Source organism: Diceros bicornis, chromosome 9 (genome assembly GCF_020826845.1).
Source record: "Diceros bicornis minor isolate mBicDic1 chromosome 9, mDicBic1.mat.cur, whole genome shotgun sequence".
Taxonomy (NCBI): Eukaryota; Metazoa; Chordata; class Mammalia; order Perissodactyla; family Rhinocerotidae; genus Diceros; species Diceros bicornis.
The window spans coordinates 22597013-22623713 of NC_080748.1; the positions used below are offsets into that span (position 1 = coordinate 22597013).

Genomic DNA, 26701 nt, shown 5'->3' on the forward strand with positions numbered 1-26701 from the left:
CGTGAGTTAAAAATGAATGCTAGAGTCATAGTCAGTGAAATGTACTAAAAAGTTCGTAAGCTGTGGATTGTCCAAAAATCATATCAAGTATGATATGGTTTCATGAAAAAAAACAGATTGCAAAACCAAAGGTAATGTGATCCTAATTCTGCATTAATATGCAGATAATGTCTATGTTTTGACAGTGTGTAAGGGGAGCACATGGAGGGGGTGTGAGCAGAGATGAAGGGATGTGAGGGTGGGGGGTTACATGGAGAGTATGTGTGGAGTGTGGAAAGGAGCGTGAGGTGTGTGGGGAGTGTGTACGCACGTGTGTGCATGCTCTCACAGTCCTGGACGCAGTGGAAACTATAGTGGGTGCCCAGACTTCCAGAACCTAAAAGATAGGTATTGAAGGCAAAAAGGGAATGGAAGGGCTCCATCCCTTCCCACTCTGAGCCTCCCCAGAGTAAAACTTGATGTTTAAGAGCAAGGATTTGGAGTCAGACCTGGTTTTAAATCCTAACCCAACCCTCCCTAGCTGAGGGATCTTGGACAAGTTATTTAACCTCTTGACATCACTTTCTCATCTGTAAAATGAGGATATTTCTTAGCATCCATAAAGGGCTGAGCACAGTGTGACACAGCAGATATTCAATAAATGATAACTTAAAAAAATTCTAGCCCATTGCTCAAAATGGATCCCAAAAGAAAATTGCACCATGGCAACAAACTAATCTCTAACAAAGCAATTTTTAAATACATCACATCCACATTCTACAGCTTCTTTATTTTTAACAGGTTTTTTTTTTTTGGAGTGGGAGACCAGCATTTACAAACAATTCTTGATTACTTATGGCTCTTGGGACTAAAAATAGAGTGAAACAAGAAATCCACAGAAGGATAGTCCCCACTGACTTCAACCTTTGACAAGCATTCTCACTTGTAAGCAGATAAGCTGGCTGGAGCTTTCCCCTGACGGTGCCTGCCCCACCCTCTAACTAGGTGCCTGGAGGCTGAGAACTGGCCCCCACTCCCAGCAGGAGCAGCTCAGCAAGAGTGCTGAGTGCAATCTGCCCTGCAGGCTTGGTGAGAAATTTGCAGCTGGAAGCCTCAGCGCCTCTTTAGCCTTCAACATCAAAATCAATCATGATTTTAAGCATTGTGGGATTTTCTTGTAATTATTGGAGATTTAGCAAATAATTACTTTGGAATTATAAAGCAAATATCTAGCATAAATATGAGACCTACGTTACTTCACAGATTACCTAGAGAGCTTCTTAAAACCATTAAAAAAGTAATTCTGAGATCTTGGTCACAGTCACTCAAAGATTTCCTCCCCCGGCTGCAAGCAAGTTCCTGCTGTAAGTTAGGGACGGTTACTGAGTATTACAAGAATAATGCAAAGTTGTTTATGTTCTTAAAAATAAAAGTAGTACACAGCCCTCATTTTTTTTTTTTTTTTTTTTTGGTAGCCTCTATAGCATTTCCCTGCTGATGCTATTCTAGCTGTGGATTACTCTGCTTGAATAGTGCTGAAATTCCCAGCACTTCTAACTGCTGGCTTCTTCACAGGAAAGACTCCCTAAGCCAAGGCTGGCTGCATCAGGAGGGCCTCAGGCTCTGTGGGGAGCCTTCTTGTGGTTATCATAGCTGACACCACCAATGCCCTCGAGTATATTCATGGGGAGAGGAAACACAATCGTGGAATTCTTCTCTGTGGCCACGGTGGTTAAGGTTTGTAGGTAACGCAGTTGGAGGGCTATGGGGGACTCGGCCAGCACCATGGAGGCTGACTTCAGAGATTTAGAAGCATTCATTTCTCCTTCTGCTGCAAGGACCTAAAACGACAGAAATGAAAGAGTTCAGAAATAAAAGTTTACAACTGTGATAGTGCTTTCTTTTTCTGAGTCTGTACTGAGACCTCACTCCATACGTGTTTCATCTCCTTCCTTCTTTGGCAAGGATAAGAGTTTCACATCCTAATGTGACTACAGAATTTTGAGGGGGTCGCAGGAAGCGGGAAGATATTTTACGAATTATGAGTCCCTAGACTTCATTTTTGCACAAAATGAAAGCACTGTCTTTAACCCAGTCAAATACAGGGCCCTCCCCCCAGTGATGCTCTTCATCATTTTGGAGCCTCACCATCGCTGCGTTAGTTTTCAGAGAAGTCTGAAATTCAAGGCCTCTAATTGCCTTTTTTCCTGTCATTTTTACTTATCATAGGAGAGTTTTGAATTTTATTCTGTTGCCAGCTTAGTCTCATTCTTAGAATGTAAGCATTGTTTCAAGTTCTCTCTGCTCTTGATTTCAAGTAGCAGCAAGTGGCAGCCTGATAACACTTGCTTGTTGGAAATCTCTTAAGTACTGGGCTCCTCTTCTAGTTCTCAGAATGCCCAAGAAGAATTTGGAACTCAGCTGCCCCATCCATGGGAACTCACTGCCTGTGTGCAAAGCACCCTCCCATCCATCATGGGCAAGCCCACTGCTTGGAAGCTACTGGAGCTTAGCAGATGAAGCAGGGATGTGTAAGGAATGAGGGCAGAGGAAAACCTTCATTGGCTTACAAGTAAGATTCTGAAGAGGGTACAGGAAGGGCTTCTAATCTTAATTGGTTTCCGATTCTTCAGGAAACCCATCCACATAGACATGAAGGCTATAGATCCCACAGATGCAAGAACACTCGAGGCCAGGGTGTGCTTACATTTTGTAATTCTAACCTGGATTGTACTTAATCATCCCTCTTTTCATCCAGTACACTTAACACATTAGAACAAAGATGCTCAAAAGACGAGCACAAAGTTGGCTATATCAGAATCACCAGCTTTATAAAAATGCAGGTTCCTGGGCCCACTGGGACTCTGCTCACCGAGTCTGAGGTGAGGCCTGGGAACTGGTGTTTGCTGAGTTCAATTCTCTCTAGGAAACTCTTGTGCAGCCAGAGTTGGGACTCACCTTGCTAAGTCACTGAGCAAGTTGCCGAGTGCCCCCTTGACCCAAGACCTGTTACCAAGCTTCCTCGAAGTACGTTAGGCTGCCCATTACCTTTTAAATCAGGGGGCAATTCTCAGTCAAAACTGTAAAACAGAAACACTTTTCTTATCAAAATAACTAAGGGAGCCTGATTTTCCATTCAAGCTCTATCCTCGTCTGCTCCAAGGTGAGCCAGCTTGCCCTCCAGTGTAGACGGAGTAGCCCTTACCCTGGCCCTTGCTTCCCGGGTGGCCTCGGCCTCAGCTGCCATGGACCTCTGCAACTGCACAGGAATCCGGACATCTTTGATTTCCACTCGGGCCACTCGGATCCCCCACAGCTCGGTGGCATCATCAAGTATCGTCTGTTTCCGAGTCAAAGGAAAGGACATTGATCAGAAGACAGGTGACGTGATGTACGTCTCTGATATGTTTTATACTGCAGGATAAATGCCTCTTCCCCTTCTTCTTTTGTGTTTACAGCATTTGCAGTGAGACAGTCTGAGGAAAGGAATAGCAGTTCTTATTGCTCACTTCCTGAAATTGAAGTGAATCCCAGGAAGGATTCGGTAACAAAACTTGATAGATCTTTTAGAGGATGGTCTCCCAGCAGGATTCACTCCAAAACCAGCCCTAATGAAATATATACTGTCCATCTAGATTTGAGCAAATACCCCAAGTTTTCCTGTTGCTGACATCAAGCAGGCAGCAATGCATGGGTTTCTCAGACAGCTGGATTTTGTCTTGGCTCTGCCATTTGCAGCTGTGAATTATTCGGCTAGTTACTTAACCTCCCTGATTCTCAGTTTTCTCACCTATTAAAGGTTTCCTTTTGGGCTGGCCCTGTGGCTTAGCGGTTAAGTGCGTGTGCTCTGCTGCTGGCGGCCCGGGTTCGGATCCCGGGCGCACACCGACGCACCACTTCTCCGGCCATGCTGAGGCCGCGTCCCACATACAGCAACTAGAAGGATGTGCAACTATGACATACAACTATCTACTGGGGCTTTGGGGGAAAAAATAAATAAAAATAAATAAAAATAAAAAAATATTAAAGATTTCCTTTCAGGCCTGTCATGAGGTTTGGCGGTAACACATGTAAGATATCTATCAGTGCCTAGCAAGGACTCAATAAATATTATTTTGAGATATTGTTTTTCTTGCTCCGTTTAACCTCTGCCCTGTGGCCAGTTTTAAACAAGGTAGCAAGATACGTTTTTTAGAGCAGAAGCAGCCTAAATCAAAGATATTCTTGTCCTTTGTAAAAGCTTAAAACCATTGAGGATCTCTTGTTATCCTGGAGAGGGAGGGATGAGAAAGAATGCCTTGCAAAATAGTGAGATCACGTGGGCACTTCCCTCAAAGGGGAGGGGGCAGAGATGTTACCAAATGACAAGTGATCCCTTGCCTTTCTGTGTTCCCTGTAGAAGCCCAGGAGACCGTGAGACCTCACAGGAAACCAGTGACACGACTGCAGCCGGGGAAACATCTGAGTTGTCAAACTCACAGGGCTCTTACAAATGACACGGAGAGTGATCGTGCAGAACTGATATTATCTCACATACCCTTACAGCCTTTGCGCTACATTAGGGACTGGAGGAGATGCCAAGAAGGACCAAAGGTGAATTTCCTTCCTAACTAACAGAAGGGAGACTCAGAATGAAAATTTAATTGATTTAAGAAAATACAGAAATGTAATTGTCCATAAACTAGGGTGTGCAAGAGGTGAGCTGGATCCCTGCTACAATCTCATCAACATTTTAATTATGATAATATTAATATTGTGGTTGATACCGCTGGTATGACGTCAGATTTTCCAGGGATGGCAGGCCTGTGCTGACTCAACCGCATCCTCTTCTAACTGCCACACTCCACTGAAGTGCAGGCATACACGGCTGCGCTTCTTCTGGAGTAATCCTAGCTAAAAATAAATCTGGTCTCCGACCTCCTCAGAAAAGGCTAAAGTGTACAATGCTAATTCATAATTTTGAATTCCAAAGAAAATGGATAAAGCACGTAATTCCAAGAGCTCCTTCCTCCTACCCAGATATTTAAATTTAACCTCGTGATTATAAAGAAACAAAACCACAAACTGAAGCCCATCTTTTTAGAGCAGGGTGTGTGTGTGTGTGTGTGTACGCACGCACATGCACGTGCACATGTGTGCACATGGAGATGCTTTGAACTGCTGAGATTTGATAATCACTGAGGACTAAAATGAATGAATTAAAGATGCAGGCTGTCAGTTCCCGGTGTCTTTACCTGGATGTTATGGGCGATCTCTTCTCTGCCAGCTAAGATTTGGGACAAGGTCTGTGTCCCCAAGACATTTCTTAGAGTGGTCTGAGCCAGCAGAAACGTAGCTTGGTGGACATCGTTGACATTAGCCACGGCCGAGACAGCACTATAGATTCTGTAATAGACAACTCCATCCACTTGAGTAGTCACAGAGTCTCTGGTGAGGATCTGGAGAGCAAGTACAGAGAAAATCACATGTTTATGACTTTCACAACCATAGACAAAGTGTCAGCCAGCTCAGGAGCCTCTCCATAGGAGGAGGGCATTAATGACAACTCAGTCACCAAAAATCCGTCCTGGCTTGAATACAACATTGTCCTAGTTGATAACAAAATTCCTACACATGTGTGGTCTGTACCTCTCCCCGTAACTTCATGTCAGGGAAGTCTTATAGCCCATAGGCAGAGGCCCTTGATTAGCCATGGTGAGAACAGGCACTTTAGTTTTAAAAGGTCATGGTAGAACCTGCTGGAATTCTCCCTTCTAAACAGAGATAGAACCCCTGTTTCCCTGATACTAGAAATATTTTTGGTTTTCAGTTTTTTTAATATATATATATATTTGTGTGTGTGTGTGTGAGGAAGATCAGCCCTGAGCTAACATCCGTGCCAATTCTCCTCTTTTTTTTTTTTTGCTGAGGAAGACTGGCCCTGGGCTAACATCCATGCCCATCTTCCTCCACTTTATACGGGATGCCCCCACAGCACAGCCTGACAAGCAGTGCATCGGTGCGCACCTGGAATCCAAACCCAGGCCGCCAGCAGCAGAGCACCGGCACTTAACCACTACGCCACGGGGCCGGCCCCCTTATATATATATGTATTTTTATTGATGTCTTAATAGTTTATAACATTGTGAAATTTTGGTTGTACATTTTTGCTTGTCGATCACCATACACATGTCTCCCTTCACTTGGTTTTCAGTTTTTATCAGACTTGTTGAACAGCAGTGCTTCTTAGAAAACATAGATGGCACCAGAGATCGTGTACTGTATTCATATAAAGAAAAATCAATTTAGCTTTACATAGAGGCTCTGCATTAATCATTCTAAATAATGCAGCAAGGTCCTTTGGAGCAAATGAGATTTCCGGTTGTACTGTGGGAGCAGAACCTAGAACTCCCTTCTCCTGCCTAGAACTGTCTACCATGGAGCCAGAAAAGGCCCACGATAGGTCACTGAGCATCCCGAGCTCTCTCATGGCTGGGGTGAATCCTAAAGTAAGGACTGCTGTTCCCACCAGCGGCATGCAGACATCATTGTTGAGTCTTGATTGAGTTTCCTGGACCAGAAAGAAGAAAATTAACATTTACTGACAAATGTTGATTTTCTCTCTTCTCATCTCCTTTGCCCTCCCACATCATAGGTCCTACTCACATTTTCTTCCCTCTTGCTGCATCATTTGGTTATCAGAGAGTGACATGATTATTAGTAACTCTGTTTCTCTCTCCTATTGCCCAGTTACTGTTTTTGTTCATTTATTTGCAATACTTTAAGAATTGAAAAGAATTATTTAAAATCCAAATGTGGGTAGGCCCTGTACAGCATCTGCTGTGTCTCCAATACTACCCCACTTTCTTGCATCCAAACACAAAAAAAATTTAAGGCAAAGGTGAGTGATACCGATATAACTAAAAAATCTGAGAAGGGATGGAGAGGACAATACTGTCACCAACCACTGCCCTCTGCCAAATTAAATTCAGCTCTTTCATATAATGATTTATTTGTCTCTTCTGAGCATCTGCTCTGTCCTCCTCCATCCCAGCTTCTCTGCCAACTGAATCCCTTGTCTCTCCTCTCTTGGGCTTTCTCCTACCCAGTCATTCCACATCTTCTAGCCAGTCGGCCCTTGCCCCGGCTTCATTCTCATTTGGCAAAACAAAGCCCAGTAGTTTGAGAAGCCACCTAGGCCTGCTCACGCAGGTCTCTATGGGGATTCAGTTCATCTTCCCCTTTAGAGTTTAAAAACATACTGTTAAATTTCAGTTGTCCAAGTAATGGGAAAGATATCGGTTTTATTTCTAGTAACATATCTTTAACCAGTGTTACCTCTTGTGGAGGAATGTTGCAAGTAACAGTTCGGAGATCAACTTTGACAAACACGTCTATGCAGGGCAGGACCAGGATCAAACCTATGCAAAAGAAAATGTGGATTAAAATTTCACCCTATTGAAAATAACTACAACAAATTGTCTCCTAGCTATATGGTACATCATTCTCATGGGACTATAGATGTTTCTCAGATGATCTTCAATATGTACACCTATAACTTTGGGGAAAATTATTTCCTCCCATCAGTTAATGACTAAAGAAAAGTGGTTCCCTAGGAGTTTAAATCTTTTGGTAAAAAGCTAAAGATCCTGGACATTTAATTTTTAGATTTTATTTTTAAAATACTCAATCTACTTCTGTCCAAGTGTTGAATTTAACAATTTACAAGGATATTTTGAAAATTGGTTTCCCTATATTAAAGCTGTCTGTATAAAAGATTAAATAATAGATTTTTGACCTTGAATATCAGTGGCTGTCAACGTTCTCATTCATCTTCAATAGTACTGAAGGAATGTTAGAATTAAAATCTTCCCAGGATTTCAGAGTCCCTAAAACCAATGTATTGCAGAATTTACAGTTTCTCCATAGCTGTGTTCTAGTTCAAGTCAATGGCATTCCGCAATTGTAAGCACTTTTACTTCCCTCTGTGTTGAGAAGTATTTAGATTGGGCTGGGTGGGGGAAGGATGGGGAAGAAGAAAAGTCATCTGAGGATCCTATGACTCCTTAGCATTCCCCTGGTGAATGCTCTCTCTAGCAAGAATTACAAAGATTAGAACCCCAAGGGATGTCAGCAAGATGAGGACACCAACCCATTTCCATTTACCAGAAAGTTTTTGTGCTATTGTTTGTATTTTCAAAGAAGAAACAAGTTTTTACGTTGAGTACCATGCAAAAGGCTGGTAGCATCAACAGAAAATGCTGCTCAGGTACTTTCTTTCTTTTGGTCTCTAAACCTTTCTGAGACTTGTGGTGAGAATTACTGCCTAGGGCGGCCCGGTGGCTTAGCGGTTAAGTGCGCGTGCTCTGCTGCTGGCGGCCCGAGTTCGGATCCCGGGTGCGCAGTGACGCGCCACTTCTCCAGCCATGCTGAGGCCGTGTCCCACATACAGCAACTAGAAGGATGTGCAGCTATGGCATACAACTATCTACTGGGGCTTTGGGGAAAAATAAATAAAATTAAAAAAAAAAAAAAGAATTACTGCCTAATTTACTTCCTTTTTTGGTGCCAGGTCACTGGTTAAGATCATGGCCCTTAGAACTAGAGAGAGTTAAATCCTAGCCCTACCAATTACTAGCTTGTGACCTGGGAACATTCACCTAACTTTTCTGAGCTTCAGTTGCCTAATATAGATGTAAGATGGTGGTGAAGATTAAGCATGATTCAACATGATAATGAAATAAAGCACTTAACACCATGCCAGGTATGTATTAAGTGCTCAAGAAGTGCCAGCTCTTATTATTAATACTTTTATTATTAAAGGATAATTTACAATTTACAAAAGTGGAGAGGTTTTCCATTAGCAATTTGGCTTGTTTCCCTCCGGCTCTTATGACATTCTGAGGTAACTCATTAGCCCCAGAGACATGTATGACGAGAGCAGTTATCCTGGGACATTTAGTGGTGAAATCTTCTGGGAAAATTCATTTAAAAGAGATACATTTTTCTCTAGAGTCCTCCAAGTTATAGCTCTTCTACCTCTCTCAAATCCAATTTTATTCTCATTTACAGTCTTAGCCGCACCATATGCAACATGACTAGGAAGGAGTTAACCTTGGTCTGTTATACCTCAGTTGGATGATTCTTATACTTCTGTTTTGACAAACTCATAAGAGCATCCATAATAAGTCCCTTCTGCCTTCTTTCTCTTAGATTCTTTATGAAATTAGACAAGTAGGATTATAATACTTGAAATGGCCAAGCCTCCTTCACAAGCTTCTCCTTTGAAGTTTCTCACTTATTTTTGTGTGTGTGTGTGAGGAAGATCAGACCTGAGCTAACATCTATTGCCAATCCTCCTCCTTTCCCCACCCCCCAAAGCTCCCGTAGATAGTTGTATGTCATAGCTGCACATCCTTCTAGTTGCCGTATGTGGGACTCGGCCTCAGCATGGCCGGAGAAGCGGTGCGTCGGTGCGCGCCCGGGATCCGAACCTGGGCCTCCAGTAGCAGAGCGTGCGCACTTGACCGCTAAGCCACGGGCGGCCCTCTCACTAGTTTTTTTAATGTAACAGGTATCTGAGTGCCTGCCCCAGTGCATGGCCAAGGGCAGCACACACAGAGTCACAGTGAGTAAGAGTTCCTGCTCCTGGAGATCTTACCGTCCCGTGGGCGGGAGAATGATTTTACTCAAATACTTCACACTAAGGGGCAGAAAACAAATGTTATCAGAGAAGCATAGCTAATAATTGTTGTTTTCCATGTATCTTCTAGGATGCTGTTTTTGATAGCCTCTCTTTTCAAGAATATCAGAATTTATCATGTGAAATTGCCATTTTTGTCAGTCAAAAACAAAGAGTAGGGGCCAGCCCGTGGCGTAGCCCTTAAGTGTGCGCGCTCCGCTGCTGGCGGCCGGTGGTTCAGATCCCTGGCGTGCACCGACGCACCGCTTGTCCCGCCATGCTGTGGCGGCGTACCACATAAAGTGGAGGAAGATGGGCACAGATGTTAGCCCAGGGCCAGTCTTCCTCAGCAAAAAGAGGAGGATTGGCATGGATGTTAGCTCAGGGCTGATCTTCCTCACACAAACAAAATTAATTAATTAAAAACAAAACAAAACAAATATTAGGAATTTCACATAGTTTAGCTAAATATATACCCTCAAGTTATGAGTATTAAATCAGTACCTTAGTTCTAGGGAGTTTTAGTGCCTGATACTCCCCCCCCAAAAAAAAATCTCATCCTTTTATAACGTGAACAGTTTGGGACATTTTTATTCTAAGTTTGTGGAGAAAGAACAGAAATAAACACTACATTTGACAAAAGGAGTTGTACAATGGCTTCCAGGTCTGTTTCTATTAATCTACTTGCCAGGAGAGGAAATTACCTTTTACTTTTCCAGTAGGTCTTTTCAAAGAGTGAGAATGAACAACCAGCTCCTGGAATACTCTCCCTGAGTAATGTAATCATCTCCCTCTGCCATTTCCTCCCGCCTCTCGTTCTTCCGTCGTTCTCTTAGTGGCCCAGGTAATAAGTGACGTCCAGCTAGTGTAACCAGAGCCACTCTTTGCTCATGTTCACTGAAACTCTCAGAGGGAGTGTTAGGAAGCAGGTCCAGATTTCCTAAGCCTCCAATAGTGGTCTGGTGGTCACTCCCATTAACTTGCATAAGAGGACAACATCATTCAATTACAGAAAGGCTAGGGCTCCAGCTCCCTGTGAGTTTTCACTGCCTCTCAATAGGCACTGCCAGGGAAAATATTGGTGGCAGGAGTGGTGGTAATAGGTGCCCATGATCCTTGTCAGGGCAGTCCTACCTGGCCCTTTGGCTTTGTCAGCTTGGATGCGTCCCAGTCGGAATACAACAGCACGTTCATACTCCTTAATGATCTAAGAGATGAAGGGAGAGCATTTAGTCTTAATGGCTCATCAGCTCCTATAGAGAGGCCAATTTATTTCCCAGGGTATTACCTTCAAGCACATCCATATGGAGACAGGGAAGGTAATGATCATCAACAGCAAAGAAAGGGAATAGAGGATCCAGCCACACACGCCAAGACGTTTACTGTTGATGCCTAGGAAGTGAGAGGGAAGCAGCCTGTCACTGATGTGGCTCTTACAACAGGCATCCAGTTGTGTGGGTGAGGAAACTACCCAGAAGGCTGGCCAAGCCTGAGGGGACTGAGGAAGCAACCTAAATCTTTGCACACCCATGAATGCAGGAAACGCACACACACACACAAACAACATTCATTCGGGGTTTTAGATTAAAATCGACTTGTCCCTTCCAAGAAAAGTCTCATAGCAATCGACAATAATAATTACCATTACATGTCATGATTTATTATTCTTAAAACACATAAAACAGTGTTACTCAGAGTGTGATCCGTTGACTACTCACATCAGAATCATCAAGGTGCCATTTTAAAAGGCAGATCCCTGGGCCTGGAGAATTCTCCAGGTGAAATTCAAGGCAAGCTCTGAGGTAGATAGGTAAGTACTATTATCCCCAGAGGGAGACAATGTGGCACAAGGAAAAACATTTTGAAGCGTCTTTAGTTATGAGTTTCTATGAGAGCTCTCTTACTTACCAATGCTGTGGCCTTAGGTAAGCCACTCAATGCTTCTGAGCCTCCATTTCTTCATCTGTAGGAGGGGAGTAGAAATTACCTACCTTGAAGTGTTCGATGACAATTAAATGAGATTATTTTGTTTTGGCTCCTGGCCCGTACATTAATATCTATATTAGTAAATGTATACTACTGTAATTCCATTTCACAGATTGATGGATATTACAGAGACTTGTCAGACGTCGATATTTTACGTTTCTGACTTTTCATGGAATTTTGTTACATTGGCTCATTACCTTAGATGTCTTTCTCCTAATCACATATCATGGTTACAGGGACATGTTGGCCTAATGAATATTGCCTTGCAATAAGATGGGACCAAGTTCAAATCAAGTCTCATGTCTTAGAATTCCTGTTTGTGAAACATACAGGTCTGGCTGACCCTTTTACTTTAGAATTCTTTATATTCACTATTTCATCTTCTTTTTAATCCTCGTTCCTTTTTGTTCTCCTCTCCTTGACAACCACCCCATCCTCCCCTCTAGACTTCCTCCAATTGATTCACATTCTCCACACATGCACTAGAACTAATTATATTTACTAGACATCTCCACCCAGAATATCCCACAAACACCTTGTGCTATCTCTGTCTCAGTTAATGCCTTAACTGTCCACGCTGTCGTCTAGGTTAGAGACGCAAGGTCATCACTGCTTCCCCCCATCCAACCCCAGAAGTCACTAAGTCTAACGGATACCACCTCAAATCCATCCTCACTTACCCATTTTACTGATACTGACTGGTTGGTGCCCAAGCCATATATTTTTGAATATTTAAGAAGATTCTAGGACCTTGCTCTTACAAAAAATGCTGTGATGAATGCTTTTTAATGTGTGTTTTTGTGCACTTGTATAGGATAAATTCTTAGCAGTGGAAGTGTCAGGTCAAAGGGATTAGTATTTACAATTTTGATAGATGGTAAATGCCCTTCAAAGAGTTTGTACCAATCTGCCCTCTCATCAACAGCACACCATGACACTATGCCTATTGCCACATGCCCTGTCCTCACTAGACATTTCCAGTCTTCTCAATTGTGACATTCTGATAGATAAAAAGTATCTAAGTTTTAGATACATATTTAGCAGTAAAAACTTTTGGGTGCAAATGTCCTTGTATAGGCTCTAAATACACATCAAGATATACTCAACAACAATAAGGGCTTGTCTGCATATGCCAAAGTTTGTTTATTGATTGATTGATTGATTGATAGATTTTTGTGAGGAAGACTAGCCCTGCGCTAACATCCGATGCCAATCCTCCTTTTTTTTTTTTTTTTTTTTGCTGAGGAAGATTGGCCCTGGGCTAACATCCGTGCCCAACTTCCTCTACTTTATATGGGACGGTGCCACAACATGGCTTGACAAGTGCATTGGTGCACGCCCAGGATCCGAACCTGTGAACCCCGGGCTGCTGCAGCCGAGCGTTCGCACTTAACTGCTGCACCACCAGGCTGGCCTCCTGCGTGTGCCAAAGTTTAAATTCCTAAAATATCACTTTCCAAACCCTTGGGCCACATTGAAGTGGATCAAACTATCACTTTGCAGGGTAAGAAGACGTTTTGTGCATTCTCATAGACTCTTTGTTGTATTTTATTTATTAGTGCCTTTTTTTGTGTGTGTGAGGAAGATCAGCCCTGAGCTAACATCCATGCCAATCCTCCTCTTTTTGCTGAGGAAGACCGGCCCTGAGCTAACATCTATTGCCAATCCTCCTCCTCTTTTTCCCCTCTTTTCTCCCCAAAGCCCCAGTAGATAGTTGTATGCCATAGTTGCACATCCTTTCAGTTGCTGTATGTGGGACGCCGCCTCAGCATGGCCGGACAAGCAGTGGGTTAGTATGCGCCCTGAGATCCAAACCCGGGCCGCCAAGTAGCGGAGCGCGCATACTTAACTGCTAAGCCACAGGGCCGGCCCCCATTAGTGCTTTTTTATTATTGTTAATGATACAACCTATATATACATTCTCATTGTGAAAAAAATATCTGTCCAAGCAATGCAGATAAAACTAAAGTCCCCTTGACTCTCCTCTCAATTCACTTTTATCTAGAAGGTCTCATAGTTATCAATGTATTATGAATAGTTATCTATATTTCCTTATAGAGCCATTCCTACGTATTTACATACATGAAATCTACATGTATGTACAATTAGAAAACTCTTGGTTTAGATTTGTAGATTTTGTGAGAAACAACATCACACTGTATCTGTTTCTACTTTTTTTCCTTAACTGAATATATCTTGGAGATATTTCCATGTCATTACATACAGATCTACCTCATTCTTCTTAATTGTTGCCTACTATTCCATCCTAAACCTGTGTCTCAATTTACTTAGCCATTCTCCTATTGATCAACATTAAGGTTACTTGCAATTTTTACCTTTACAAACAAGGCTGCAATACTGTGCTTCTACACGCCTCTCTGGGACAACTTGCACTTTCCTGGAATCTTGACAAAAGCATTGAGAAGGCAGCACAGTTCCTGCCACCTTTGGTGTTCCCTCCCTGCTGACACTGCAGTATGTGGTATTCGGGAACCTTGGGGTGCTCCAGGCTGTGACTTTAACAATGCAGGACACACAGGCAGCTGGGACTCCAACAAGGACACCAGCTACACTTTAGGCCCGGAGCCAGCCCTAGGTATTTCCAGAGTAGCTACAGCCTTAACAGCAAGCTGCATAAGCAAGTGTTTGTCACAGAGAAAATGGCCCTGACCTACAGGAGCTCCTCGGGAGTCCCGTCAAGCCCTTGCATCCTTAATGGGAGTGGGGTCTGTTAGGTACTAAATGTGCTGAGACAAGAGATGAGGACGCGATTAGTCTTCCAAGATTTACACCTGAGCATAGAATTACCCAGGCCTCTGCTGCTGGGAGACTTGTGGAGCCTGTGGGATGTCATTAGCCGCCGCCTAAGGCGCTGTTGTCAGCCTCCCTGCAGGGCTCCGGGGGGAGCACAAAGCCTGCTTTTACGGCTTCCAGCAGAGCAAATCTTTCAGCCAGCCTTCCCCCCATCCCACCCCCTCCCACAGTCAAAACCAGGATGCTGTGCTGAGAAGTGGATTTGAGGATAACAATTCTGACTGAAAGGATATGCAGGGATTGTATTACAAAGGATCTTCAGAAATCTTCCATACCACCTTTCCTTCAGCCTACACAAGGCTCCTGCCAGAACCTTCCCTGAGACTAAGGGGATAATGGAAGGAAAAGGAGCCACACAACCTCTCTGTTAGCCACTAAGCGCTGAGCACATTTAATCATCTCCTGCTTTATCCAAATCCATGGATGTGCATTTTCTGTGGGTAACTGTCATGATACCATAAAGCCATCATCATGTGCTTACTTCCTGGTAGAGAACTGGATTTTGCCACCTCCAACAAATTGACCAAGATTTATTATTCATCCATTTAACAAATATTTTACCAGTTATACACCAGGCACTGTGCTGGAGCTGAGGATACAAAGGAGAATAAGATGGGGAAAGTCCCATCAAGAGTTCAAGTCTAGCGCTTCAAGTCTAGACCATAGGGACAGGTGTAATAATAGAATCAGGGCTCTGCTGTGCTTCCTTCTAGGATGTGTACAGCTGGTGATATAAGTGGAGATTCCCTCCTGTATGTGGCTGTGACAAAGAACAGGAGAATGTTTAGTCAACATCTTTCCTTCAGTCTGCAAAGAGAAAGGTAGAGCCATCAGGCACGGAACCCGAGGCCCAGCGCTGCTGACACTGGGAGAAGGACTCTGGGACCTCAGTCGGAAGGACTTTAAAGATAACGAAGGCCAATTCTTCATTTTGCAGACAGAAAACTTCCTGGTTAGTGTTGTCACCATCATCATTTTCTCTCTCCTTGAGTAAGGTGGTACCCACAAATTCCACAAACTGACAGTAATTCATGTCTACCTTTATTGACTTAGGCAGTGAGGCAAAACCAAGCTTTGCTTGTAGAGGTGCACCTCTGGGGCTTTGTTCCTGGTGCTTAAACACAGCACAGAGCACCAGCGGAGACTTGAACACCCTTTAGGATTAGGGGTAAACACTCCAGGCAAGATTTGTAACTCGTGTGAGGCCAGAAAGGAGGGGAGAATATTCCCAATCACTAGCCCCACTTAGATAGCATTGGAAGTGGAAATGAATTTTAGTAAATAAAACAGGTGAGGTGACTTGGTTGTTTATTTCCCAACTTTGGCTTGGTCAACAGTATTTAAATATTAGATCAACACTACATGTAATTCTTGCCCACAGATCTGTGTTACTGTAAATAGTCATTTCCTCTCTAAGCAGAAATAGCCATTTGGGTGCTATGATGCTGTTTAAAAGCACCAAAACAGAATGATGTGCGTTACATATCAGGGAAATGAACATTAAAACCACAATGAGATAATAATACACAGCTTCCAGAATAGCAAACATTCAAGACTGACAATATGACATTTTAGCAAAGTTGTGGAGCAACTGGAGCTTTCATGTATGCAAATTGATACAATCACCTTGAAAAACTATTTGGAAGTATCTACTAAAGCCAGGGCATACTTACCTTATGACTGAGTGTTCAACTTCTAAGTAATACCTGAGAGAAATGAGTGCTGATTACAGCGCAAAACATATTCAAGAATGTTCATTGCAATTTTATTCTCCAAGAAAAGAAGGGCCACCCAAACCCATCAACAGTACAATGAATAAAGTTGTGATGTGTTCATACAAAGGAATATTACTCAGAAAGAGAAAAGATGAGCCTACTGCCATATGCAGAATATGGATGAATCTCACAGACAAAATATTGGGCAAAATAAGCCAGACACAAGAGTCTGTAATTTTTGATTCCATGTATAAGAGTATATACTGTATATCTCACTTATACTGTACCACTTCACTCAAGAACAAGCAAAACTAATCTATTATGTTTGAAGTCAGGGTAGTAGCTGTCTCCAGGTAGTGGGGTTGCCGGTGGTTGGGTGTTATCTGGGAAGGGACGAGGGAGCATATTAGGGTGCTGGAAATGCTCCGTATCTTGATCTGGATGCTTACATAGATTACACATAGAGAGCCTATGGAAATACACAACGACCAACCAAATGAGAAAGTAAAGGCTATTTATTCTCAATTTGCTGAAGCAAGGGAGTCAGCCACTGTCAGTTGAGTTTTGGCAGAGACACAAAGGCAGGCAGAGGAGTGGGGAAGCTTTAGTGTGAACCAAAGGGAAGGCTCCAGGTGTGCCCCGACTGGAGGCTGTGGGCCCCACTAGACGTGGGACATCCTATGTGATTGGTTAGGGTGCACATTTGGCTTTCTCTGGTTGGTCCTAAGTTGGAAGCAAGGACAAAAAGTAGGGAAGCTGTCAGTATATAATCAAGTCCTGGCCATTTTGGGCTGGTAGACGCAGAAGTGATTGTTTACTTGCTGGATTGTTACTAGAGATAACAATCTGGTGCTTCCTGCAAGTCTGACTTATTGCAGGCTGGCTTCCTGGGCTGATTATTGTAGAGAAAGGGTTGGGTTCCTGGGCAGGCCACGGCAGGTCGTGGGTCAAAGTTCTATTTTTATATATAGTCCAGCCACTGTCTGTTTATATATTTAGTCTCTCAAGCCAAACACTTAAGACTTGTGCTCTTTATTGTACGTATCTCATACCTCAATAAATAATTCAAATAAAGATCAGAGAATATAAGCTCAGGCTAGTACTAAGGATGGAAAACTCACTGCTTGTTCTGCATTCTCAGAAAGCAGGGGACAGAGAGAATGGAAAACCTTCAGCAAAGGCAGCCTGACGACAGACGGGGGACAGTGCCGAGCAGGCACTGAAGGTGCAGGCCCCTAGTGAATCGGCCACATGTTCTAATGGAGACACCTCCATTTGAGAGCCAGATGACATCTCACAAGGCACTTAGCCTGCTTAAGTCTTAGTTTCCTCCTCTGTTAATACAATAATAACTAGTTATGAGGATTAAGTAAATTACATGGAAAGGAATTATTAGCTGTATCAGGAGGCCCTCTAGTCAACCAGGCCATTGCCTAGGATTTTCCTCGAGGTGTATTTTGGTCAAGACAGCCTAACATTTTCCTCAGCTTTTTTTGTGTGCGTGAGGAAGATCAGCCCTGAGCTAACATCCCTGCCAATCATTTTTGCTGAGGAAGACTGGCCCTGAGCTAACATCCCTGCTGATCTTCCTCCACTTTATGTGGGACGCCGCCACAGCACGGCCTGACAAGTGGTGAGGCCATCCGCGCCCGGGATCCGAACCTGGGCAGCCAGCAGTGGAGCGCACGCGCTTAACTGCTACACCACAGGGCCTGCCCCCTCCCTCAGCTTGATCAAATGTTAAACGGATCCTTCCCTTTAAAAAGAGCATTTTCTTTCTTTCTTTCTTTTTTTTTTTTTTGTGAGGAAGATCAGCCCTGAGCTAACATCTGATGGCAATGCTCCTCTTTTTGCTGAAGAAGACTGGCCCTGGGCTAACATCCGTGCCCATCTTCCTCTACTGTATACTGGATGCTGCCAGAGCATGGTTTGACATGCAGTGGGTGTGTGCCCTCCAGAGATCCGAACCTGCAAGCCTCGGGCCTGGGAAGTGGAGCATGCGCACTTAACCGCTGCGCCACCTGGCAGGCCCCTAGAGCATTTTCTTTAGAACACTTATCATTGTAAATTCTTTCTCTGCCCCTTTGAGATGTAAATCTTTTTTAAAGCCTTTTGCCAGTTTTATAACCCAGGACTATCTTCTCAAGGACCCAGGAACTATTCTTTTGAAATGTAATCATCAAAGAAGATAGCAGGGCCGGCGGTGGCTTAGCGGTTAAGTGTGCGCGCTCTGCTGCTGGCGGCCTGGGTTTGGATCCCTGGCGCGCACCGACGCACCGCTTCTCCGGCCATGCTGAGGCCGCGTCCCACAGACAGCAACTAGAAGGATGTGCAACTATGACGTACAACAATATACTGGGGCTTTGGGGGGGAAAAGAAAGGAGGAGGATTGGCAATAGATGTTAGCTCAGAGCTGGTCTTCCTCAGCAAAAAGAGGAGGATTAGCACGGATGTTAGCTCAGGGCTGATCTTCCTCACAAAAAAAAAAAAGAAGAAGAAGATAGCACCCCCATCTCCCAGCCTCTGTGGGAGGGTAGGAGCCTAACTTCAGTGGGCACCTTGCTCCAAGTTGTAAAAATACCGCCAGTCATAAAGATATAAGAAGTTTATTAGTAAACACAGATGGCCTAGGACCAGCCCCTAAGGTTCTCCAGTACTTTTCCACTCGCTCACTCCAGCCTTTAAAAACCCTACCCCCGTTTGTTTCAGCAGAATTGGCTCAGAGGGACTTCCGGCCTCTCTCCTCTACTGCAATAGTTCTTAACTAAAGTCTTTCTTGTCTAACTTTGTCTGGTGCAGTTTTTGCTTTGACAATTTACATAGTGTTTTGTTTTATTTTTAATTTTTTTTTCTTTTACTAGGTAGGATTCTAAATATCTCTGTGGATGTTCTGATCCGTCAGGATGATGGCTCTACTATATGTGCAAGAACTACATTTTCAAGGAGAACGTACAATAAAACTCTAACTCCTGAAGGTTTCTATCTCCTAAAGTAATCTGGCCACTGATTTTATAAGTTCTTTCAGATAATTTTTATTTCATTTTTTATGGTGGTAACATTGGTTTATAACATTATATAAATTTCGCGTGTACATCATTATATTTCAATTTCTGTGTAGATTACTCAGATAACTTTTAGAACCTTAAAAAAAGAGAGCGCGAGATACCAGATCTTTGGTGCAAAACTACTAAATCAGAGCTAGATGATGATCTTATCATCATCACTGGTCCTATGACCACAAAATCCCGTAATCCTAAGAGTTTTCTAAACTGTCACATGTATATCTCAACTACAGAAGGATGATCTGTGCTTAGTAGCTACATGAACTTTAGGACACATTTATACTGAGTTCCTGTTTGCCATTTGATCCTTCTGAGAAATATTTAAGATATATTTCAAAATAGAATGTTCAAAAATATGTAATAATAATGCTTTTATCTCCCATAACTGACTTCCCCTTACCCCAACATCTTCCTTTGTCTTTAGCTGAAGATGGTATTTAAGGTGGGGGGTTGGGCCATTCTGGCGAGTTACTCAGTTTTCCTGGGTTTCTCTCATGTATACATGTTATTAAACTTTGATTTTCTCCTGTTATTCTCTCATGTCAATTTAATTCTTAGACCAGCTAGAGGACCCAGAGAGTAGAGGAATTGTCTTCCTCCCCTGTAATTGTACTTTTTAGTTAACTTGTGGGTCTTCCCTGTAGATTCCCAGTGCTTTGAGAGCAGGCATTTTATTTTCTGTCTCCATCTCCTGATACACAGTAGATTCTAATTCATTCATTGAATGAATGAAGTGAATGGCACACTAAATGCTTTGAAATGTCAAGAATGATGCTCAGCAATGTAATAGATTTATTGATGTGTTTGAAGTTTCTTGTCTGGAAATATCAATCCATCAGAGCAGATTCCGTTTGCTCTCAAGAGTCACTTAACCTGAGACCCATATGGCCTCGCATTTTCTCCTTCATATGTACCACCTTACTGTACCCTTACCGCCACACCATTGTGAGAAAAAACTAAAGAGAAAATGTTTGCCTTGCACCGTTCTCTCTCCCCCACCCTGCCTTTTCTGTCAGAAATGACGACACTACCAATAGCAACAAGTGCAAATACTTTGTCCTTAAGATTTATGCCCAGTCTCCTGATGGCATTATTTATAACAGTGATAAATCAAAAACACCCTGAAAGTACAACAATGGAGGAATAGTTAAGCAAAGCATGATATATCTACACAATATTATATTATGAATATTTTTCAAAATTTACAAAAACATGAAAAGATTATTATGGTATAATGTTAAAAGAAAAAAGTAGTAGGATGCAAAATTATACGAACAGTATGATCCTAATTGGTAAAAATATATGCATAGAAAAAATATTGGAAAAAGATTAACTAAAATATTAACAGTGGTTAATTCTGAGTGGTGGAACTATGACTGGTTTATACTCTTCTGAGTTTACCTAATTTTTGATGCCTTTATGATTTTAAAAAGCAATTTTAAAATAAAAAATTAATCATGTCAAGTGAAAAAAACACTCCTTTGTGTTTCCAGAGCAAGAAAGACAAGATGCTTCCCAGCAGAAAAACAAAAGGTGTGTGGAATGAGAACAACTACCTTCCCTGGGCTTGGGAATGTAGTGTTAACAATTCTCTCCTCTTTCTTTCTTTTTTAAAGAAAGTTTTATCTTTTTTTTTTTTTTGGTGAGGAAGATTCTCCCAGAGCTAACATCTATTGCCCATCTTCCTCTTTTTTTGCTTGAGGAAGATTAGCCCTGAGCTAACATCTGTGCCAATCTTCCTCTATTTCGTATGTGGGATGCCTCCACAGCATTGCTGACGAGTGGTGTAGGTCTGCACCCAGGATCTGTGCCCGGGATCTGAACGTGGGCCGCCGAAGCAGAGTGGGCCAAACTTAATCACCACACCACAGGGCCAGCCCCTCTCCCGTCTTTCTATTCACTTCCAATCCTGTGGAGATACAGTCCCCAAAATGGAATCTCAGCAACTTCCTGGTTCTTTCCCTAGACAATCAAGAATTTTAAGCACTAAACATAAAATCGAAAGTGAAACCCTACGCGTAAACACTACCTTTCATCACCTATAAGTCATCTTCCCTTCTGCCTTTTTCTCTGAAATATGCACACAGCTTGCATCAAGGAACATTTTTCAGGAAAAACGTGGAATTGCTAAAAAGAAATCCTGTGCTATTCAAAGCGTGGCCTCAGTCTGGCATCCTCACCAGCCTGGGAATTTATTTGGATGCAAAATCTCAAGTCCATCCCAGATCTAGAGTAACAGAACTTCTAGAGGTGAGGATCAGGAATCTGTGTTTTCAAAAGCTCCCCAGGAAGATTCTTTTGCATATTAATATTGAGAAGAACTTCTAAGATTTAGATGATGGAGATTCCAATTAACTTCACTTTAACTCTTAAAGAAAAAAGAAAGAAAAAAAGAAAGAGGTGACAGAGAATCGCAAAGGCTAATGATTAGTGGTCTGCTAGTAAATGTTTAAGAAATAGGACTCTGGGGGGAAACGCCCTAATTCATAGCATTTTACAGCTTCTGATCTACCCCTCTGGTGTCAGTGAGCTTGGAGTTAGGAAGAGATGCACAGTGCCAGTGGCTTTCGAAAGCTGGTACAAGGCAGCGGCACAGTACTGCAGAAGGCTCCTGCTGCAGGTGATCACTCTCAGTTATTCGTCTAATTCATTCGACCTTCGTGAGTCGAATGAACAGCTTGAAAGACTGAATAATGTTGTCTCGTTAGTGTATGCAAGATGGAGGACAGCAAGGGCAAACGTACCCCACAAATCTCAGAGAATGATTGGTATTACAGCTCTCATCAATTGTCAAAAGCATATGAAATCAGAAGTTGTAAAATATGAGCCCCATTTCTGTTTGTTCTGTGATAGTGCAGGTTTTTCATTATATTAAAAAATCAAAACCAAGTAATCCCATGAACACTTTTAAATATCTCACTGGTGATACAGCTTCAACCGTGCCACTTGCCCAGCTGATGTCTTAACCTGTTAAATGGAAGCGAAAACGTCTCATGAAACTTCTTATTTAAGAAGATAATGAAGGGCCCGCTTGAAGAGACCTCCCACTTGCACTTCCAAACGATATTACTGCCTCCGACATATCAGTGCTGCTAGGCCTGACGCAAGAGAAAAGTTTCTTCTCCAATTCAGATAACTGTATACTTTTTCATTTACAAACTGATAATGCTAAATGTGTTCTCTATTTCTAACTTGCACGATGACTTCTTTGGCAACATAAGGTACAGAGCACGGCTTAGGACACACACACACACACACACACGTACATCACCATCACCATCAGCATCACCATCACCATCATCATCATCATGACCTTCACCACTTTCTGGACCTCCAACAAATTTTTTAACTCTCCAAGACTCAGTTTTCTCCTTCATAAAACAAGATTATAAGAGCATCTACCTCAGAATTATCGCAGGATTTAAAAATATAATGCAAGCAAAATGCTTTGTAGTACAGAATAGCCATTAGCATTCAAGGTAGTAGTTGGTACTTATGGCTAAGTTCTGTTTTTCTCAACTTCTCTCTGTGCCAAACATGGTGCAGCTCAAACCAACTTTTCTTTTTAATCACAGCATCATCAGATGATATTTGAAAATGGATAAATTTCAGCCTGTTCAACGCCTTTACTAACTAATGCAAACAAAATGAATGCAAAGATAAATACAAATTGTATCTAACACTGAAGAAAAAGAGCAAGTTATACACTGCTGTTCAAGAAGCAAATAAAACCACAGTAAACAATGAATCCCAAATCCTGGGATCTAAGTGAAATCAAAGCCAATCTCAGTGTGAACTAATCCACCCTATGCTCATTCTATAACTCTTTATAACGCCATGACTCTCGCTTTGCTTCATATACATAAAACAAAGTTAAAGCAGGACAAAGGAACCTACCCACTAAATTCTCTTTATCCTGCTTCTCAGGAGAGGACGCCCCAGGATCCATCTCATTCTTAAGAAGCTTTTATACTTGGCCAATTTTCATGGATTTGGAGCCAGGCCTGGGCTCCAGACAGCACCCCAGACGTGCTTGGGAGAGGGTAAGAGGAGAAAGACTGAGAGAGTGAGAGAACTTCCTCTTCTTTCATGAGCACCCAAAGGAGTAGTTACCCTGGTGAAGGAAGCCTGTTAACATAAACAAAAGGATGTCTTTCATGAGTTCAGACTGCCTGTGTTCATATAGAAAGTTCAGAAGAATATGATCTTCTGATGGTGTTGCTTCCCATAAAATATCACTACGTAATTTTCTAAATAAATTATATTTTATAAAACACTTCTATGCAACTTGTACAATTTATTCACCACATTGAACTGTCTGATACACAAGGTAAGCATATTCATCCTTATGTTTCAGATGAGAAAATTTAATCTGATTCATTCTACATAATACACTACACACTACAATACACACAACAAAAAGTGAGTGATCTTTCGAAACTCAAATCTGATCATGTCACCATCCTGCTTAAAATAATCCAAAAACTGTCAATTGTTAGTTTGGAAAAGACTAAAATCCTAAGACTCTTCTAGTCTGTCCCTCCCTCCCTTTCCAGCCTCACTCACATGACACTCCCCTCACTCACTTACCAACAACCCCATTGGCCTTCTATCAATCCCACTAAAGTTATGTGTGTCCTTTATGCCACAGGGCCTTTGCACATGTGACCATATGCATAATTATTTGGTTAATGTTTGTTTCTTTCTCTAGACTAGGGGTTGGCTAACTACAGCCTGCTAGTCAAATTTAGTCTACCACCTACTTTTGTAAATATAATGTTTTTTTTTTTTTTAAAGATTTAATTTATTTATTTTTTCCCCCCAAAGCCCCAGTAGATAGTTGTATGTCATAGCTGCACATCCTTCTAGTTGCTGTATGTGGGACTTGGCCTCAGGATGGACGGAGAAGTGGTGCCTCGGTGCGCGCCCGGGATCCGAACCCGGGCCACCAGCATCGGAGCGCGCGCACTTAACCGCTAAGCCGCGGGGCCGGCCCTGTAAATAAAATGTTATTGGAACACAGCCACATTCACATTCTATATTATTTATGGCCACTTTTGCACCACTTTTGCACACTTGAGTAGTTGCTATAGAGACTGTGTAGCCTGCAAAGCCTAAAATATTTACTATGGATCCCTCTGCGGAAACGTTTGCTGACCCCTGCCCTATGTCGTAACTTCCAAGAGGGGAGTGACTAGGTCTGTGATTTTTCCTGTGGCACCTGCAGCATTTAGAACAACGCAGGCACATAGCTGACGCCTAACAGATACTTGTTAAAAAGTAACAATGTCACTTGTTAACTAAGTAATTTGTCAAAGACAACAGCTCACAAATGGCAAGGCTCTTTCTCAAATCCAGATCCCCAGGCTGCATCCCAGGAGTCCTTTCATCATGCAACTTGGAATCGAGGACAATTTTGCACTTATTCCAATACTGAAGCACTAACTTTCTAATTTTCTGATGCTCATGTTTCTCATTTCAATGTTCCAAATAATATTTTGTTTTCCTTCCTGTGAAAACAAAATAATACCAAACAAACTCTGATCTTTCCCAGGTCATCTTGTCTTTTCTAGTCTTTCTTCCTCAATCAGCCAGTTATTTTCTTCTCAGCAACTTCATCTTACAAGACCTCCCAGATTGTGGGTTACTTTTGCCAACTACTTGATAATCTTGGTTGCCTTCTCCACAAACTCGAATTACAGTAATAACCAGGGCTGTCATCCACAGTTGGTAATGATAAGAATTAATGCAGACTGTTAGAACTTTGGGAAAGGAGGCTGGGACCAGAAATACAGATTAAAACACACACACAGTAAGTGACTGTCTGCTGTAGAATCCTTGCCTCTGCACTGTTGTCATATGTCCTGGGTTACCAGCTTGATGTGGAAATGACGCCAGAGGCATAGTGGGTAAGAAGGCAGGCTCTGGGCTCATTCTGCCTGGGTATAAGGAAATCCTAGCTCTATCATGAACTGGCTGTGTGACACTGGGTAACTTACTTAACCTTCATGTTTCATTTTTTTCATCTGTAAAATGGGCATCATAATGATCTCCACCAGAGTTGGCTATGTGAGAATTATATGAAATATTATATGGAAAATACTCAAAGTAATGACTAGCATTAATAAATGGTAACTATTATTACCATGAAGGAGAGCTGAGCTGTGTTTCTTAGGACTCAACTATCTTCTTTCTAAAATGAGAGTGTTGTGTTAATTTTCATAATATCTCCCTTTTCCCCTTCTTTCAAACAAATGGAAGATTGATTAGTGATTGATTGAAAACATTCATTACCTCTCTTCTCTCCTTTGTCTAATGCTACTCCAGTTTGTTTAAAATCTGAAGATTTGAGGTCTGTTCCTGGTCCCATACTGTCAATCCATAGATTCCATTCTGTTTCTTCCTGGTCTCTACTTGACCCATGTCATCATCACTTTGGGACTAACCTCTCATGGAAAAAGCAACAGGAAAACTTCCTGTTTCCCTCATTTCTTGCGACTAGGCCATAGACCATCTTTGCCTGGAACAGGAAGCCCACTTCCCTCTGAATTGGATGACCCTCCAGAGTCATGCAGCAAAGTGTTTTGGAAGTACTAGTTTAGCTAATTTCTAAATACAGTTCCCCTTAATATTGGCCAAATACCACTTATGGGAGCACCACCAGTCACTGAGGTGCAAGTGTTACCGAACCAAGTGGGCTCGCCTCCTGGTGAGTTAAATGACTCTACACCAGTGTCTCACAAAGTACGGTGTGTTTGCAGCGAATAGGAGACCATGAGGAATCATTTCCAAAGTCATGGTGTCCCCGAACAAAGGGAAGCAGGAACTTTTATTTTGGTTGGGGAATGAATATTCAAAAGGCAGAGGCAGGTATTAGCTTGCACAGGCTCAGCTTGAGAACATGCTTCCACATAATGAGGCCTAAGCTCCTCCTGGAGAGATCTTTGCATTGAAAATCAGGCAAAGGTCATGGGCATAGCTCTTGTGGTGAGGCTTGGTCAGTTTCAGGATGGCTGGTGGTTACATCTCCTTAACACACAAAAGGAAAAGAAACAACTTGCAAAAACAGTTAATTGCTTCCAAACCCACCTTTGAGTTTCTGGAGGCACCTAGTTGGGGCCACAAGGTTCAAAACAACAGTAACAATAATTGTTCCCTGGTGGCAGCTGGAAAGAGCCTCCACAGCATTTGTAACAAATACATCCCCTTGGAAGATGACTAATCAACTGTTTTTCTTCTTCCTGCAAAATGTTCCAAATAGCTCAGCCTAGAAAGCAAGAGTGATTTCAACACTCAAGGAACACCTATGACAAGCTGACAAGCCGAGCTCCTAACCAGGGGGGCCTCAGGAAACAAATGAAACATGAGCCCATTTTCAATATTTCCTCCTCCTTTGTCTAAAATATAAACCATCAGGTTCAAATGATGAATTCTCATCATCTGTGGGCCACATTTATGGAATTTTCTCCCCTCCACCATTAGGG

At 42.4% G+C, this 26701-nt stretch overlaps 1 protein-coding gene across 1 annotated transcript; it reads right to left on the reverse strand.

Moving 5' to 3' along the window:
• Positions 1-1323: 1323 nt before the first annotated feature.
• On the reverse strand, positions 1324-11171 carry LOC131410412 (stomatin-like protein 3). The gene is made up of 6 exons (XM_058548586.1): positions 10929-11171; positions 10775-10847; positions 7297-7379; positions 5214-5417; positions 3185-3319; positions 1324-1820 (listed from the first exon to the last, which is right to left on the reverse strand). The coding sequence occupies exons 1-6, from the start codon at positions 11169-11171 to the stop codon at positions 1596-1598; spliced, it is 963 nt and encodes a 320-aa protein (XP_058404569.1). The 3' UTR covers positions 1324-1595.
• Between the last annotated feature and the right edge of the window lie 15530 nt (positions 11172-26701).

Bases quoted from the DNA above. Each gene is read 5' to 3' on its own strand.
- LOC131410412 (XM_058548586.1), bottom strand. From the start codon at position 11,171: ATGGGTGTGCAAAGATTTAGGTTGCTTCCTCAGTCCCCTCAGGCTTGG. The intron at 7,380-10,774 runs GTAGGACTGCCC...TCTTTTGCATAG, and splicing joins TGACAAAGCCAAAGGGCCAG to GTTTGATCCTGGTCCTGCCC. The intron at 5,418-7,296 runs GTAACACTGGTT...CTTGCTCTCCAG, and splicing joins GCAACATTCCTCCACAAGAG to ATCCTCACCAGAGACTCTGT.